Below are 18,531 nucleotides of genomic sequence, written 5' to 3'. Positions count from 1 at the left end.
AATCTCAGGAGGCACACAGTTTGCGATACACTGTTCTTGAGGCTTCTACAGTGATCTAATCAATTTGGTAATCACTAAAACAAAAAAAATAAAAAAAATGTAGAAGATATAAAGTGAGGTAAATTGGAAATCTCCGCAATCCAAAATACCCTCACTCATCAGGGTTAAATCACCAAATCTTTAAAATTCTTATTCAGTCTGTAGATAACTTTCTTCTTTATAATTCAAAAGCCATAAAAACAATCCACAGCTCATAAGTCATTTTTTACTGCACCTGCCCCGCAAACGAGAGGATGCCAAAAATAAGTGCTCCCTACTGGAACCCATGAGGAAGCCTGTTTAGGCGAAACACGTCCCGTCGGGCATACAATTGTTGGGGCAAGCAAATTATACTACAACTAGTCATTAAGCCCGTTACATTAACGGGTGCTAGAATACTGTTCACCCTCTATGTTGTCCCTTCCATTAACTGCCCTCTCTCTCTCTGTCCCATATGGCCTCTCTCCATTTCCTCTTTCCTTTTCCCTTGGTCTGGCATACCTTCCTCCTTCCCTCCAAGCCATTCTCTCCCCCTCTGCTCACTTATATAATAAGACCCCAGCTTTTTTATTTAGGTTACTTATCCCTTATTCTGCAAAGAGAATTTTACGATCTAGCGAACAGAATCTTTTATCTATTCCCTCACTAAAAATTATTAATACGAGGAGACAATTTATCTTCTCTTGTACAGCACCGCAGACTTGGAACGCCCTCCCTATGTTTTTACGGGAGGAGAAGGAGTTTGCAAAATTTAAAAATGAGTTAAAAACTTTTCTTTTTAAAGATGCATTCGCAAATTAATCTTTTATCTTATTGCTTTGGTTTATTTTATTCCCCTCATATGTCTTATTACCCTTTTGTATTTTCCCTTGATCTCTCTCCTTTTCTTTACGAATTGTATTTCATCCCTCCTTACCTATTGTTTAGCAATGTTAATTTTTAGTATATTAAGCTTATTTATTAATTGTATGGACTGTTTTGTTCCCTAACATATGTAAATTTTAAGTGTACACTGCTTAGAAACTTGGATTAAGCGGTTAATCAAGTCATCTAATAAACTTGAAACTTAAACTTGAACTTTCCTCCTTCAACTACTTCATCGGGCAACAGCAGCATTCATTATTCATTGCTGTTGCTGGCTTCAGGTCTTCCTCTCTGGCGAGTCCTGTGTTCATGAAAACAGGAAGTAGGCAGGACCGGCCAGAGAGGAAGGCCTGAAGCCGCAACAGCAGCGAATTGTAAACGCTGCTGCTGCCTGAAGCGCCCGAGGCAGAGGCTTCTCTCCCCTCCCAGCCCAACCCCCGCTGACTCTGGGACCCTCCCGGCGAGATGACTTAAATAACAAACCTCCCTCCAGCGTTGGCAGCCGCAGCACGCTAAACAGGCTGGTTCACGGCTTTCTTCTGCCGTTGAGTCTCTGTGTCGCGTCATTGATGACATCATTAGTGACGCGGCAGAGGGACTCAACTGCAGGAGAAAGTCGTGAAGCAGCCTGTTTTAACGTCCTGCGGCTGCCAATGCTGGAGGGAGGTTTGTTATTTAAGTTATCTCGCCGGGAGGATATGTGCAGAAGCTCTCCCCCTCCAGTACCTGTGCAGCACTTTGTCTGTGTCAATGCCGTCTCTGAGTGGAGTCTGTTTCTCCCGCTTTGTCTAGCCGCCGCATACGCACTCTGGCCACGGACCTACAGATCAGGGATTACAGATCACGCAGGTCTGAGTGCGCATGCGCGGCTAGCGTTTTATTATATAGGATAAAGGATAAGTAAAAAATGACTTATGAGCTGTGGATTGTTTTTATGGCTTTTGAATTATAAAGAAGAAAGTTATCTACAGACTGAATAAGAATTTTACAGATTTGGTGCTTCTACAGTGATCCTCAGTAGCAAACACATTCTCTCACACAGATTTACGCCTATGCCAAAGAAGGCATAAATATGTTTGTCCTTTTCCAGTTGTAAAATATGCTTTTCAAGAAATCCCTGCAAACGACTTAATAACGCTAGCTCCTTCCCACTCCAAATACCCCAAAGCAGCCTCATCTACTCTTTATCTCCTCTAGAAATTGCCAGATATCTTCTTCTTGTAATATGTTTTTAGTAATTCTTTTGTAATCCGGTTTGAACCGCAAGGCAAGGGCGGAATGGAAATCTCTAATGTAATGTAAATACTTTATAAAATCAGCCCCATTGTGTCCAGCAGTTCGTATTAATTTTCCTTCACATTCTTTCACACCATCATTGTGCTATACACAACTCGGTATAACAGACTATTTCATATTTATGGCCTATTAAATTAACCTGCTGACCTGTAGGATCCTGCTGTGCAGTCTGGCAAGAAAACTGGGAGTTACGTTTTGGGGAAATCACGAACTGTTCAAAGGTGAAGAGAGAGATGAAGCTTTTCCCGCGGCTGTATGCATCACCCATCTGTCACCGAGAATGTTCATAACCTGCCTCTCGGTCCAGAAGACAAGGAGGTTAATATTTCAAAAGGGCTAACACAGCAAACAATTTACCCCACTCCCATAGCTGGATTTTGTGTCCAGGCAAACTGTTGCCTCCTTAAAAAGAGGAAAAACTGTGAGTGTGTACAGGGTATGTCTAAACCTAATTGGTCAGCGCCGGCTGGTTAATGAGAGTCTGGTTGTAAAAATCGCTCTCCTAACGGGAACAAATAATTTTATGTAGATATTTTCAGCAGCATTTACCCAGAAAACTACCATTGACTAACCCAAGAAAGAGACTTAAGGTCTTTAAATGTTAACTTCCGCAATTTATACAGATTGGAGCACGGTTTATCCTTATAGGAAGCTCTCATCAGGTCCTGCCTGAATTTTCTGTGTCACGTACCTGGATAGTAACAAGCAAAAAACAAAAGGAATTGACCCCAAAATATCCACAAGAAGAAAATCCAGAGAAAACCAAAAAAACTCTGTGGAGTGACGATGTTCCTAAATGGACTTTATTTGAAAATGTCAAAGTTCCAAAGGTACACTGAAATCATCCACATAAAATAATTTCATCCACATAAAAATAAATCATCCTCTTAAAAGCCTTAAAGGACCTAGTCCGCTAGGGATACAGGACCCAACACGGTCCGCGTTTCGACAAAAAGTCTTCTTCAGGGGTCCTATAAAGGTGAGTACGTGGGAAACAATTGTGTGGTGAGCCGTGTTGGGTCCTGTATCCCTAGCAGACTAGGTCCTTTAAGGCTGTTATGTGGATGATTTATTTTTATGTGGATGGAATTATTTTATGTGGATGATTTCAGTGTTCCTTTGGAACTTTGACACTTTCAAATAAAGTCCATTTAGGAACATCGTCACTCCACAGAGGTTTTTTTTTGGTTTTTGGTTTGTTTGTTTTTGTTTTCTACGTACCTGGATAGTGCCACTGAAAATCCAGCTGGCCCACCTCGGCAGGGCGGGCTGATGGCAGAGTCCTGGCTAGCCAGATAAAGTCAGGGGAGCAAAAGGGCACTCCCACAGTGATCTGGGGACCAGTCCAAATATCGCCAGTACTTGGACAAGCACCAGCAGCTGCATTATATCAGCTCTGGTATCTGTGGACAGTCTGCTTCTGAATGCCCTCAGTGAGAGCAACTTATTAGGAAATTGATAGCCCGGTACTGCCCACATCCTCATGAGATGTTGGTCCATCCCTGGATTTCCTTAAATGCATAGCACTGGGCTGCATTAAACCCAGACATAAATGCAAAATTACAGTGACCTGAAATTAAGTTGGGATTGACCCTTTTTCAGGTGAAGCTGGAAACATTCCAACAAGAGACCTTTTGTCTTATGTGACTCATTTGGTCTGTTAAAAAAATAACAAGTTAACTCTTTTAAACACTGATAATTAAGCCACCTTGGTTGTTGTATTATAACTGATGTCTTTTGAGAATCAGCTCTTTTCAATCAACACTGAGCATAAGTGGAAAATATATTCTAGAGCATTCCAAAAATATCAGACTTTGAACAGATGTGTCCTCAAGAGCCACATTTTTGTGGCATAGGGCGGAGCTTTATGTCCCCCCAGCTTGCTTTTGCTTTGTTAATGCAGTAAACCCAGATTTCTGGCCGCTCGCCTTGCAAACCCCGCCATGCTTCCTGCTTTCTCCATCCTAAGACTGTCTGTGACTCTGCCCTGTTTTTACGGTCTTCGTTTGAACATCACCACTGCAGAGTACGCTAGAAGCCCGCCTCTGGGAGAAGGATTTTTTTTAAGGAGGTCGAGGTGGTTTTGCATTTGGTGTTGGTGGTACTTGGCAATCCCAGTGGTGTACAGCACGCATCATTCACAAATTTCCTTCTCAAGACAGAGCTTTTGCTAGGCACATCATTATATTTGCAGAGAATGTGGTCTACCCGCTGCAACTGTCACTTGTTAATGGCTTTAATTATGGGATGATGATATACAGAGAGGCACATTCCTTGGATTGTGCAGAAAGAATCATTTTTAAGCCTTAACTTCACTAGTAAAATCAGATGAGATGAAAACCTTCTGCAGACTCTTCCCAGTTTCAACATACAAGGAGAGTATTCAAACTTCTAACTTTTCAAGGCTAGCATTCGGTTTATTATTTAATGCACAATACCTGAGACAAGTAATGTAGGATTAGAATATATATAAACCATATTGGTTGTTTGGCACTCTAAAAATAAATATTTTAGTCCATCAACAAATGAGGCTGGAGAGAGGAGATGTACAAGCGAACAGTAAACAAGCGTCTCCACACAGCTATGCTGTTTCAGTGCATTTTTCTAGAGAATGACACGGGGACAAATTTTACCCCGTCCCCGCAGGAACTCATTTTCCCGGTCTGTCCCGTCAAGTTCTTTTCCTGTCCCTGCCTCATTCCTGCCTCATTCCGTCCTCATCTGCACAAGCCTCAGACACTTTAAAATCCTAAGTAGCAACATTCTAGAGCTCAGATTGTGATGTCATAATGCCTCATTCCATCAATGCCTAAGCTCCACCCTCATCTGCACAAGCCTCAGACACTTTAAAATCCTAAGTAGCAACATTCTAGAGCTCAGATTGTGATGTCATAATGCCTCATTCCATCAATGCCTAAGCTCCACCCTCATCTGCACAAGCCTCAGACACTTTAAAATCCTAAGTAGCAACATTCTAGAGCTCAGATTGTGATGTCATAATGCCTCATTCCATCAATGCCTAAGCTCCACCCTCATCTGCACAAGCCTCAGACACTTTAAAATCCTAAGTAGCAACATTCTAGAACTCAAATTGTGATGTCATAATGCCTCATTCCACCAATGCCTAAGATCCGTCCTTTAAAATCCTAAGTAGGAACATTCTAGAGCTCAGATTGTGATGTCATAATGCCTCATTCCACCAATGCCTAAGCTCTGTCCTCATCTGCACAAGCCTCAGACACTTTAAAATCCTAAGTAGCAACATTCTAGAGCTCAGATTGTGATGTCATAATGCCTCATTCCACCAATGCCTAAGCTCCGTCCTTTAAAATCCTAAGTAGCAACATTCTAGAGCTCAGATTGTGATGTCATAATGCCTCATTCCACCAATGCCTAAGCTCCGTCCTTTAAAATCCTAAGTAGCAACATTCTAGAGCTCAGATTGTGATGTCATAATGCCTCATTCCACCAATGCTTAAGCTCCGTCCTTTAAAATCCTAAGTAGCAACATTCTAGAGCTCAGATTGTGATGTCATAATGCCTCATTCCACCAATGCCTAAGCTCCGTCCTTTAAAATCCTAAGTAGCAACATTCTAGAGCTCAGATTGTGATGTCATAATGCCTCATTCCACCAATGCCTAAGCTCCGTCCTTTAAAATCCTAAGTAGCAACATTCTAGAGCTCAGATTGTGATGTCATAATGCCTCATTTCACCAATGCCTGAGCTCTGTCCTCATCTGCACAAGCCTCAAACGCTTTAAAATCATAAGTGTTTGAGGCTTGTACGGTTAAGGCAGAGCTTACAGGAATGGGACAGGAACAGGGACAGGGACGAAACTCGTGGGAATGGGATGGAGAAATTGAGTTCCTGTGGGGACAGAGATAGATTTGCCCCCGTGTCATTCTCTAATTTCCAAGGCCGAGACGTGTGTTAAAGAATGCAATGGTTTGACATTGTGGAAAAGCATTGGCTAGGGAAGCAGCCGTTCAAGTTTCAGATCATCTCTAATGATTACTCAAGAGCGAGAATTGTGTCCATATTGTTTAATTTACTGTGGTATCTTATATACTGCTAAATCACGCAAAGGATTCGAAGTGGTATACAAAACAATTAAATTGACTTAAGTAATGGTACTTTGAATTTCCCTCACAATCTGACTATAGTACCTATGAAAGAAATAATTACTTGCATTTACCTATTATCTCTATTTTATTTATTTATTTTCTACCCCTGTTCTCCCCAAAGAGCTCAGAATGGGTTACAGGAGATCAATTGTTTTAAAATTCCAGTGTCGATTAATACTATGGGCTCGATTCACTAACCTTCCTCCAGACCCCCATCCGCACCCGATCCGATCTGCGCATGCAAATGAGTAAAAAGGCGTGTAAATTTCTTAAGGCCTAACCGACTGGCCTTTCCGTTCCAAAAAGTTTTGACTGCTGAGGACCAGTCGTTTACATCCTCGCCGACTATTCCTGCCTAGCAACTGCTGCGTGCATGTTAAGAACCCCATTAAACGTATATATATCTACCCCACAAAAAAATCCAAAATATATCTAAACTTTAAATATATGTAAACTTTCATGTACATAAGTGTTAGAAATATTTTTTTGATTTTGATTTTTTTGGAATGCGCATCGTGAGCGTGGGAATGAATCTCGGATTTCTAATGCGCATGTCATATTATATTTTTACCATGCTTTTGGTTTGCCATCTTTGTCAGACAGTATTTTCCATGCTATCGTATACCATACTATGTCTGAAAATGTGGTGTCAGGTCAAAAGCGCGCCAGGACAAAGGCGCGCGCAAACAACTGAGCGCAAGATGGAGCTGCGCACCGAAGAAAATGACTGTTTTAAAGGGCTCCGATGAGGGGCGTGGGGGGGAACCCCCCACTTTACTTTATACAGATCGCGCCGCATTGTGGGGGCATTGTGGGAGGTTTGGGGGGTTGTAACCCCCCACATTTTACTGAAAACTTCACTTTTTCCCTAAAAAACAGGGAAACAGTTAAGTTTCCAGTATAATGAGAGGGATTACAACCCCCCAAGCCCCCCACAACGCCGCCGCGATCTGTATTAAGTAAAGTGGGGGGGGGGTGTTCCCCAACAGAACCCCGCGTCGGAGCCCCTAAAAAGATTTTTTCTTCGGCGCGCGCTTCCGTCTTGCGCTCAGTTGTCGGCGCGCACCTTTGTCTTCGGCAGTTTTGTCTATGAACCGAAAATGTGGCAATGTTAGAACTGCAGGTTGTAGATTCCAACCAGAGAATGACACAGTGACAAAATTCATCACCGTTCCCGTCCCCGCGGATAACCGCGGGAAATAATTCCATGTCATTTTCTAGTGCCCATTTCAACCTCAGTCCTTCTACACCGGCATTCTTCAAAGCAAAGCTTGCGGGTCAGTGGTTGTGCCCAATTATACTCTGATTCTCCCCCTCTCCTTAAAGAATGACATGAAGATGGTTTCCCGCGGTTATCCGTGGGGACGGGAACGGTGATGAATTTTGTCACCGTGTCATTCTCTAATTCCAACCCACACTGTTCCTTGTGACCCTGGGCAAGTCACTTAATCTCCCCCATTGCCCCAGGTACATTAGAGAGATTGTGTGCTCAACGGGACAGACAGGGAAAAATGCTTGAGTACCTGAATAAATTCACGTAAACTGTTCTGAGCTCCCCTGGGAGAATGGTATAGAAAATTACACTTCTCCCTCTGTATCCGCGGTTTCCGTATCTGCAAATTTGCTTATTTGTGATTTTTCGGCTGCTGACTCCGCTCCCCCCTAATTTTCATCACTGAACCCGGCGTTTCACATTGGAAATCGCTGCTCCCGGCGTTGTACGGAGCAAATTGCAGATCGGGTTATTCATGGTTTATTATCTTTTTCAGGTCTATTTTACCGAAAAACCGCGAATAACATGCAAAAAGTTATTCGCAGTTTTTCGGTATTTACAGCTATGATCTGCCCACATCCCCTGCGAATACGGAGGGAGAAGTGTAAATGAATAAAGAAATAAATTGCATGGTAACTGCTTACCACACTTCAGTAAATAGGCTCCTCAATGTGTATTAGCTTGATAAAGTCATGGCTTTAGGGCAGTGGTCTGAAACTTGCGGCCCGGGGGCCGCATGTGGCCCACCAGATACTATTTTGTGGCCCACGGTCTGTACTAGTGCTGACTGCTCTTTGCAGCGTCCTACGGCTTCCCCCCTCCTGGCCTCCCGCTCTTACCTTCAGATGTTCCCCCCTTCTTTGCAGCATCCTCCAGCTTCCTCCCCGGCCTCCCAGTCTTAGTTCAGCTAATTACCGCTGCCTGCAGAGAGGATCGCCGGTTCTGTAGTGATCCTTGCAGGCTGCCGTCATCTCAGCAGCACATTCCCTCTGCTTCGATCTTGCCCCTGATGTCAGAGGAAGGGTGGGACCGCGACAGAGGGAACGTGCTGCTGAGACTGATGGCAGTCTGCAAGGAACGCTGCAGCACCGGCGATCCTCTCTGCAGGCTGCGGTAATTAGCTGAACTAAGACCGGGAGGCCGGGGAGGATGCTGCAAAGAAGGGGGGAACATTCAGGCCTTCGTTGGGGGGGGGAGATTTATAAACTATAAAGAGTTTTACCTCATACAAAATTGTCATTTCTTTAATAAGAAATTAACAATTTTTTCTGCGGCCCTCCAAGTACCGACAAATTGAAAATGTGGCCCTGCAAAGGGTTTGAGTTTGAGACCACTGCTCTAGGGTGAAGAAAGATGATATCATTTGGACGATGTTTCCATTTTGTTTTAGACTATCAGTGAATTGGAGAAGCAAGTCCAAATCCTAAAAGAAGAGCTGATACAAATGAACTCTCAACGAAAGCAACAGTTGGTGGAACTAGGCCTTTTGAGAGAAGACGAGAAGCAGAAAATTGCTCGGGATCACGAAGTTGCTATCAGCAAGATCAAGTCTGAGATGGAAAAGACAAAGCTAGACTTGCAGAAGACATATGCGTCAGAAACCGATATAGCAGTGGACAAGGTAGGTTGATTGCAAGGATGTCTTATGGTACCCTGCACCAGGCAATTCCAGTACTATGGGCTCCTTTTACTAAGGTGCGCTAGCGTTTTTAGCATGCGCTAACCCCCGCGCTATGCGTAAAATACTAACGCCAGCTTAGTAAAAGGAGCCCTATGTCTCTGGATGTAGAACTATATAATGTTTTGCAAACTGGAGTTTGGCCTTGAAGTCTGAGACTCCAGATGGTTTGATCTATGCTAGGAGAGTGCCTGCCTCTTTCTCCTTTGGCACGTTCTCTGGGATTTCTTTTGACTCTTTCTTCAGGTTTGTGGGTTCGGGACATCCACGGTCTGTTGTAACCTATTTCTTTGCTATCTTCCTTCAATTTTGCAAACTTGATTTTTATGGGACAGATCTGGAAGCTCATTAGTCATTTCTGTTCCTGTGCATGTGAGCTGTGTCTCTGTCAACTTGCCCATCCCTTTAAAATTTGGCTAAAAAAATTAAAACCATATAGTGAAAAGAGATAACAGGGCTTTCATTGGCTCGGATGTTTTTTTTTTTTTTTTTTTAATAACATAAGGATTTTATGAAAATGAGAACACCATCCATCTGGTGAAATTTTTCAAAAACCTAATAAAAAAGTACAATACATAACCACATAACTCTTTGTCAACATTTACGACAATCATTATCATCCCAACCTCCTTCCCTGTAACATTCTCCCTCTCCCCCCCCCCTTATTCATTCTTCTCCTGCTCTCTTCCTCCTTATTGCCCAACTCCTTCCCTTTCCCTGTTTTTTTCAGGAAAAAGTTTGCTCTTTCCATTGGACAATTAGCTGCTCTAGCAATGAAGGCTCTGTTATAGTATCTGGAAAAGATAATTAGTGATGCTTCTTGTTAAGCTATATAGCTACAGAGATCAACATTTAGCAGAATCTAGGCCTGAACAAATAATTCTAATGCCGTCTTCCTTAGAGGGGATAATTGGCCAAAACTCTATAAACATCTCTCTGGTGACTGTGACATGAAGAAACTTGAACAGGGGGAATGGCTGCCGGTTCATAGACAACAACGCGGAAGACAAAGGCGCGCGCCGACAACTGAGCGCAAGACGGAGGCGCGCGCCGAAGAAAATTACTGTTTTTAGGGGCTCCGACGGGGGTTTTTGTTGGGGAGCACCCCCAGTTTACTTAATACAAATTGCGCCGGCGTTGTGGGGGGTTTGGGGGGTTGTAACCCCCCACATTTTACTGTAAACTTAACTTTTTCCCTAAAAACAGGGAAAAAGTGAAGTTTTCAGTAAAATGTGGGGGGTTACAACCCCCCCACCCCCCCAAACCCCCCACAACGCCGCGCGATCTATATTAAGTAAAGTGGGGGGTTCCCCCCACACCCCCCCCTGTCGGAGCCCTAAAAACAGTCATTTTCTTTAGCGCGCGCCTCCACGCTGCGCTCAATTGTCTGCTCGCGCCTTTGTCCCGGTGCGCTTTTGACCTGACACCATGGCTGACGCTCCTCACTATTGCCTTTTCCACTATATGCCTAATAACCCCACAACCCCAATGTGAATATTGCATAACTTCGTCTCTTGAAGGAGGTTTGACCAACTCACGCCAACCACGTCCTCTTGTCATGCCATGTCATGTGGTGCTAGTTACTCTTTAAAAAGTAATTAATTACAGTTATTGGGATAGTGAATAAGTAGTTAACTATTTTATGGATTACTGCAAGAAAATATTTAACTGCAGTGACTACTGGTAAGTCAATATCTTGCAACGCTTTTTGTAACTTACAAGAGTAGATTCAGCTGGATAAGAGTGGTCTTATCCAGCCGAATCTGTTGCAAAGATAACAGGTCCGAAGGATCGTTTTGCCGCACTGAGGTGCCAAAAGGAGTCTGGGCATGAGGCCTTGCTGCAGGCAGAAATTACCCTTGGCTCGGACCCGTGGAGTCTGCTGTCAATGCCAGCGATCAAGGGCCAGATGTAGGAAGGTTCCCTTGTCTTCCGAGTGGCGAGAAGCTGGCCCTGCTGGTCACGTAGTCTCTCCAGATTTAGCTGTCCCATGGGAAGCAGCTCTTCCATCTGACGGTGTTTCACTGGCAATGGATGATGGTGGAGAGGGATTGCAGCAGAAGATTTCCCCCTTGGCCCTCATAGATCCATGTAAGCTGGATATTCATAAACCAAAGTTGATTACCTTAGATTCCCTCTGGGAACTTATGATAAAAATGAAGTGCTCCTTTACTCAAAAACTTGATTCTCTGTCCACTCAACTTAATGATTATTCTAATAAATTTATTGTTTTGGAACAGTTGCCTTCTATTAAAAAGAAGCTTGAGTGTATAGAGGCAGAGACTAAAAAAATCTTTGGAATTTCAAACAAATTTGATTAGAAGGGATTATTTAATGAATAGGAAAACTCAAAATTGTGAGAAATGTCCTAAGGTAGAAGACTTTCGGCTTCTTTTACAAAGCTGCGCTAATGGCCCCGAAGCCCATAGAGATTTAAAGGGCTTCAGGGCTGTTGCCGTGCGGCAGCCACTAGCGTGGCTTTGTAAAAGAGGCCGTTTGAGACTTCTGTGGCTTTCCTGATTACATTTAAATGTTACCTTTCTGAAATTTTAAGTGTGCTGGAAGAATCATATCGACCAATTTCACGTATTTGCTATTTATCTTCTGGTAGAATTGGACATTTCTTTTGATATGTTAAATCTAACTCAATGTTGACTATAAATTTTGTATCATGACTGTATTTTAAGTTAATTTTCATCATGGAAATGTTTTGTTTCTAAATAATAAGATGTGCCCATGCCATGCAGAAGAGACGGCAGCAATTTCTTAAGCTTAGGCTGAGGATTCAGCAATTGAGGGGGTTTTATTCTGGTTGAACCATAATATTTGATTCAGTTTTTGGATTCTAAAGCTTCTGTATTTTCCACTCCGCCTTTACCTATGCCAGTCATGTCTACTGTGTAATGAGAAGTTTAGCTGCTTTTTTTGTTGTTGTTTTGCTTTTTTCTGTATTTGTTGCAATTATTTTATAGAATTGTATCTGGTCTCCCTCCCTAACTTGAGGACTTTAAGAAGGAGTACAGTTGGTCCTCTGTATCCACAGGGATTGGTTCCAGGTCCACAATCCACGGATGCTCAAGTCTCTTAATTCTCTCACTCTTCCTCCTCTCCTGCTCCCCCCCCCCCCCCCCCCAGTGGTCTGGCATCTTGCAGCTCACTCTCAGGTCCTCTGTACCTTTCCTTCCAGTCTTCGACCCTGAATCAAGAGCAACAGCTGGATTGTTGCCTCTTCCGCTACTCCTAAATGTTTATCTGTACCTTCTTGATCAAGTTTCTTTTCCTTTTTTTTAATTTTCAAAAATTTCAAAAATAATTCAAAGAACTCTTTATACAGCGAAAAAAGGAAGTAACGTATGACTAATAATAAAAATAAGACAGGAAAAATCCCCTATCAGGGAAGTAATTACAGTCAGCCCTCCATATCCGCAGACTCAACCTACCACGGATCCGACTGCAACTCTCTCTCAGGTCCCCCGCATCCAGTGTACCTTTGTATACAGTCTTTGCCCCCCTCCCCCCCGCAAGAGCAGCAGCCGTACTCAAGGGCTGTGGCCTGCACTGGGCCTTTTCCTCTGACCCAGCCTACCCAGGAAGTTGCACTTCTGCAGCCACAGAGCTGGTGTAAGTGTTGGAGCCTAAGTACTCATTCCAATATAATAGGATCTGGATTCGTTCAAAATTCTCACTATATAATCTGCATCTTCAAGGACGCCTCAGCCCCACCACTCCACCGCTGTAATAGTTTGCTACTGCGGGAAGAATGATGTGGTGCTTCATCATTACCATATTAAGTAACGATATTTAAAGGGGCAGCCAATGATGAAGCACCACATAATTTGTCCCGCATTAGCAAACTATTACAGCGGCGGAGTGGTGGGCCTGAGGCGTCCTTGAAGATGCAGATTATATCGTGAGAATTTTGAACGAACCCAGATCCTATTATATTTGAATGAAGACTGATATTGAGGCGGATGCAAATATTGAAAGATAAAATCTGCCAGTTTGTTAAGCTTTTAGTGGAGCCTAAGTACTGGCATCTAACTTTTACCCACATATTTAAGCGGGCAGGCTATAAAGGAAAATAGGCACCAGTTCCTAGCAGGTGCCCTATGGGTGCTTAATTATAGGCAATTAATTATAGAATTGACCTCTATGTAACATCCCTGTGACCCACTGGAGAAGATACTAAGATAATGGCCCAATATTGACTTTTCCAATAATCATTCTTCTTTTATAACTTAGCAGGTCAGACCCTTTCCTACTACTGCTGCTTATCATATTTATAGTGCTGCTAGGCAGACACAGCGCTGCACATTAGAACATTCAAGAGACAGTCCCTTCTCAGAAGAGCTTCTAATCTAATCAACAAACAAACATGACAAGTAGGGGGTTGGGGAGTTGATTAGGCATGAATGCCCTACAGAGAGTGGGATTAGGAATTACAAGCAACCTCAAAGAAGTGGGCCTTGAGCCTGGATTTGAATACGGCCAGGGACGGAGTTTGATGTGATCCAGGGAGCCTGTTCCAGGCATAAGGTGCAGCAAGGGAGAAGGAATGGAGTCTGAAATTGGCATTAGTGGAGAAGGGTACTGATAGGAGAGATTTACCCGATGAACGGAGTTCCCGGGAAGGATGAGAGAGGAGAGATATCGAGGAGCTTCAGAATAAATTCATTTGTAAGTCAGTAAGAGGAATTTGAATTGTATGCAGCAATGGATCATATGGGGTATAGCGACTCTGGCAGAATATGTCATGCAGTGGAATTTTGGACAGATTAAAAGGGAAAAGTGTAGTTACTTACCTGTAACGTAGGTTCTCCGTGGACAGCAGGATAGTCAGCCACATATGGGTGTTGTCCCAACACCTCCCAATTTGCGGATAAGCTCTCCAATAGCTCAGAGAGATTTTTTTTTTTTTTTTTTCTCTGAGCACGTGCAGTGCCCGGGCCCCACTGGGCATGCCCGAGCCCTACCCATTTCCCCCTGCTTCCCCCTAATCCCCAGGATGTTCCTAGCTGTGGCCGGGTCGGCCGTATGGGGAGGCGGGTGGGTTGTGTGGCTGACTATCCTGCTGTCCACGGAGAACCTACATTACAGGTAAGTAACTACACTTTCTCCTAGGACAAGCAGGATGAGTCAGCCACATATGGGTGACTCCCTAGCCGAGGGATATACCGACTGGACCTGCGCCTTAGCGCTTTGTGCATCCCTCGCCTGGCTGTGGAGGCCGAGCCGGGCAGGGTAATCAGGCAAAGCAGGTAAGGTTGTGGAAACAAGGTTTTAGATAAAGTGCTGTGTTAACTGAGCAATAATACTCACAGAACAGTGAACTGGTCAATGACAATCAATGAACAGTGAGAGACCAACTGGTCCAAAGTGACAATTCGTACTTGCATGTGAGAATTCATACTTGCCTATTCCACATTCAGTCTAGACAGGAGTGCTGGAAGACCTACTTAACTCACAGAACAGCGAAACTGGTCAATGACAATCAATGAACAGTGAGAAAACCAACTGGTCAACAGTGACAATTCTTAACTGGTCAACAGTGACAATTCGTACTTGCATATGAGAATTCATACTTGCCTATTCCACATTCAGACTAGACAGGAGTGCTGGAAGACCTACTTAACTCACAGAACGGCGAAAACTGGTCAATGACAATGAATGAACAGTGAGAAAACCAACTGGTCAACGGTGACCATTCATAACTGGTCAATAGTGACAATTCGTACTTGCATATGAGAATTCATACTTGCCTATTCCACCTTCAGACTAGACAGGATTGCTGGAAGACCTACTTAACTCACAGAACAGTGAAATTGGTCAATGACAATCAATGAACAGTGAGAAACCAACTGGTCAACAGTGACAAATCGTACTTGCATGTGAGAATTCATACTTGCCTATTCCACATTCAGTCTAGAAGGAGTGCTGGAAGACCTACTTAATCAATATCTATAACACCCTACTTGAACAGTGTTTGTCGATATTTATAACACCCTACTTGATCAGTGTTTGTCAAGGCTGTGCTAGTGGTTGCTGTCCCTCCTGGGAGGGAACCTGTGCTTGGTGAAGGTGTGCATGGAGGACCAAGTGGCTGCATCGCAGATGTCCCCTATTGGTGTGTGGTGCAGATGTGCCGTTGTGTTGGCTATGGTTCTGCGCTGGTGGGCGTTGGCTCCCACCTGCAGTTGATGCTGCGCTTTTCTATAGGTGAAGGGGATGCACTCTTATATCCAGCGCGCGCGCCTGCGTTTGGTGGCTGGAAGTCCCGGTCTGTTTTGGTCGTAGGAGACGAACAATTGAGGCTTGTCTAATCTGCTGCATAGTCAGGGCCCGCACACAGTCCAGGAGGTGTTGCTGAGGTGGCAGTGTGCCTCCCTGTGGGGAGATGTAGAGTGCCGGGGGGCCCGTTGAAGCCGCCTTCGGCAAGAATCGGTGATGGGTACTGGGTACCACCCTGTTCTCATGAGGAAGTGTGTCGGTAGACACGATGATCAGGGTTTTCCCAGCCAGGAATACGGGATCTGCCTCCCCCAAAGGTTTGAAGGGGTCGAGGTGAGATGATGCGGCACCAAGTTGAGGTCCCATCCGGGCGGTGGTGGTCTGACCGGTGGGTGCAGATTGGACAGTCCCTTCATGAAATTTTGTGATTACTGGATGCCTCGACACTGGTTTGCTGTCTAGGCCAGCGTGGTATGCCGTGATTGCACTTAGGTGGACCTTGATGGAAGTGGGTTTTAGGTCCCCCTGAGATAAGCTCAGTATGTACTGCAGGATGTCCGGTATGGGGCAGTTGTAGGGGTCTCGCTGCGTGTCTGTGCACTGATAGCGGAACCTTCTCCCTTTCAACCCATAGCGTTTTCTGGTTGAAGGTCTTCTGGCTGCCATAAGAGTGTGCTCCACGTCTTGTGGTAGGTTCATCCTCTCATCATCCATGCGGTCAGGGCTAAGGAACGCAGGTCGTGGTGGAGGGGGCAATGAGAACTGCACTGATCTGGAGCAGGGAGAGGTTGGTGAACCGCTATCCCTTGCCAGAACGGGAACCATGGTTGCAGGAGCCCGATCAGGGCAATCATGATCACCGTTGCTCTGTCCTGAAGAATCTTCTGCAGGACTTAGGGTGTTCAAACTCACAGACAGACCGTCGGGGCTGAGACGGCGATGGGTTGATCTCTTTGCGCAGAAGGTCGAGTATTTTGAGTTTGGTTCAGTTGCAAACAGGTCGATGCTCGGTGTGCCCCAGGTGCTGAAGATCTTCTTAATCGCCGCTGGGTTGAGACACCACTCATCGGGATCCAGCTGGTGGCTGAGTCTTTCTGCCAGGTCGTTCTGCTCCCACAGGAGGTAAGTTGCCTGGATGGTGCATTGAATGGAGTTGGAGAACTCCCACATGTGGCAAGCTTCCTTGCATAGCGAGGTTGACCCTGTCCCTCCCTGTTTGCTGATATAGTGTGAGGCCACCTGGTTTTCTGTTTGGGTGAGGACTGCCCTGCCTGTTTGAAGGTTTCGAGGGCATTCCCTAAGGCCCTGAGCTCCAGTGGGTGGGTGGTCAGAGGTTGGGTACACTGGTCTCAGTGATGTCTGAGGTGCCCTTTCAGGGATCACATGAGTAGTCTGGTGTGCTGCACAACAAAGACCGGAGCGTGCTGACGATGAGCTGCTGGCAGGGAAGCACTGGGCCAGGGATGTCATGGCGTCGATCTGGTAGTCCCGTAGGACGGCCTTGGTCTGCGTGGTGTCGATGACTGCCCAGATGAACGATATCCCCTGGGTGGGTATCAGGTTGGGCTTCATGTAGTTGATGAGGAACCCCAGTTCTTGGAGGAGGGTTATGGTGGTTAATGGGGCTGCCAGCTGTCGAGATAAGATAGGACGCGCACCCCTTGAAGGCGAGGATGTGCCACTGCCACGCACTTTGTGAACGCTCTTGGAGCCGTTGAGAGTCCAAGGGGCAGGACCTTGTACTGGAGGCGTCTGTATTGGCTTTAGAAGCGACGATGCCTCCTGTGGGCTGGGTGCATGGGATACTAGCCAATACTCGGGCTGTAACAGGGCCAAGACTGTACCCCGAGAGTGCATCTGGACCTTGTGTATGTATCTGTTGAGCTTACAGAGATCCAGGGACGAGCGTTGTCCTTGTCCATGGTGACGCGGGGGTTCCCGGTGTAGAAACCCCTTGGTGATCTCCTCTGTTCGTCACCGCATCTATTGATTCTGCCGAAGCAGGTCCTCTCCTTGCTGCAGGAAAGTTGGGTCGTCAGATGGAGGGTGCCCCGCCCACTTGGGGGGGGGGGGCGGGAGTGGAGACGAATTCGGAATCCCTGCTTGATGATGCTGAGGGCCCACTGGTCGATGGTGATCCTGGGCCAAGCCTTCGCAGACAATCTGATCCTGCTGGGCCGGAGGGTGGTCAAGGTTCTATTTTTGTCTTGGGGAGAGGGCTGCCCTTGGATGCCCCTGCCCCTCGGGCGGTGCTTGTTTGCGTAGCAGTTATGTTACTGTTGCGAGTGCTGGGGCACAGACTGCTGTCAGTGTGGACTGGCTCAGTTGTGAGCTGGAGTCTCTATTTTATTTTATTTATTTATTTCCTCTCACTGGCCTCCTGATAAAGCCGCATCTGGAACTGGAGTGCAGCAATTCGTGCGCTCAGCATTGCGCCCTCGAAGGTCTTTTTCCCCGTGGAAACCAGGGTTTTTCAGGTCCTTCCCTGACGGGGGTTGGAGGGGGGGGGGGGGTTCGTGCTGCCCTGTTTCTCTTAAGCTACCGCAATGTCCATGTATGGCTGCTGCGGGTTGTCGAATCCCTGGGCTGGAAAGATCTGGTACTTCAATCCCAGTCTCCTTGATGTTGGTTGCCCTGAGGAGGGAGTCAGCCAAATCTTGTCTCTGCAGTCCAGGAGGTTCTTGTGGACTGGAATCGCCACTGCCTGCGTGAAGTACTGGTACTGGTAGTTCAGGCCTTGTAGTACTCTGTCTTGGGTACTTGTTGTCCCCCCACGTGGATTTTTTAGTAAATATTTATTTATTTTTGTGGGTGGTGACTCGGGGCGTGGCTGGAGGCTGGTGTGTAGCTTGTTCCTCCGTTGCTTGGGTGCATGGCCTTCCGCTGAACCGCGCCATGTTGTTGTGCGTGGCTCCCTCTAAAGGGGGGCATAGTGGGGAGTGTAGCCCGCTGAGAGAGGAGTGGGTCAGCAGGAGGATTAACTGTGGCTGCTGGTCCCACCCCTGGTGGTTCGCAGGTTCATGTGCT

The 18,531-nt window shown here is 45.6% G+C and overlaps 1 protein-coding gene across 9 annotated transcripts in view; it reads left to right on the top strand.

Moving 5' to 3' along the window:
* Nucleotides 1-18,531, top strand: part of CEP112 (centrosomal protein 112) — a 729,616-nt gene that overhangs the window by 455,489 nt on the left and 255,596 nt on the right. For all 9 annotated transcript variants that reach the window (XM_033961733.1, XM_033961732.1, XM_033961731.1 and 6 more), the window contains one exon: nt 8,989-9,219. In XM_033961733.1, the coding sequence (XP_033817624.1) occupies nt 8,989-9,219 (231 nt within the window). The remainder of the gene's footprint in view (nt 1-8,988; nt 9,220-18,531) is intronic.

Source organism: Geotrypetes seraphini, chromosome 10 (assembly GCF_902459505.1).
Source record: "Geotrypetes seraphini chromosome 10, aGeoSer1.1, whole genome shotgun sequence".
Classification (NCBI taxonomy): Eukaryota; Metazoa; Chordata; class Amphibia; order Gymnophiona; family Dermophiidae; genus Geotrypetes; species Geotrypetes seraphini.
Note: the sequence above shows the minus strand (reverse complement) of the source record. Positions and strands in the feature narration are given on the sequence as shown.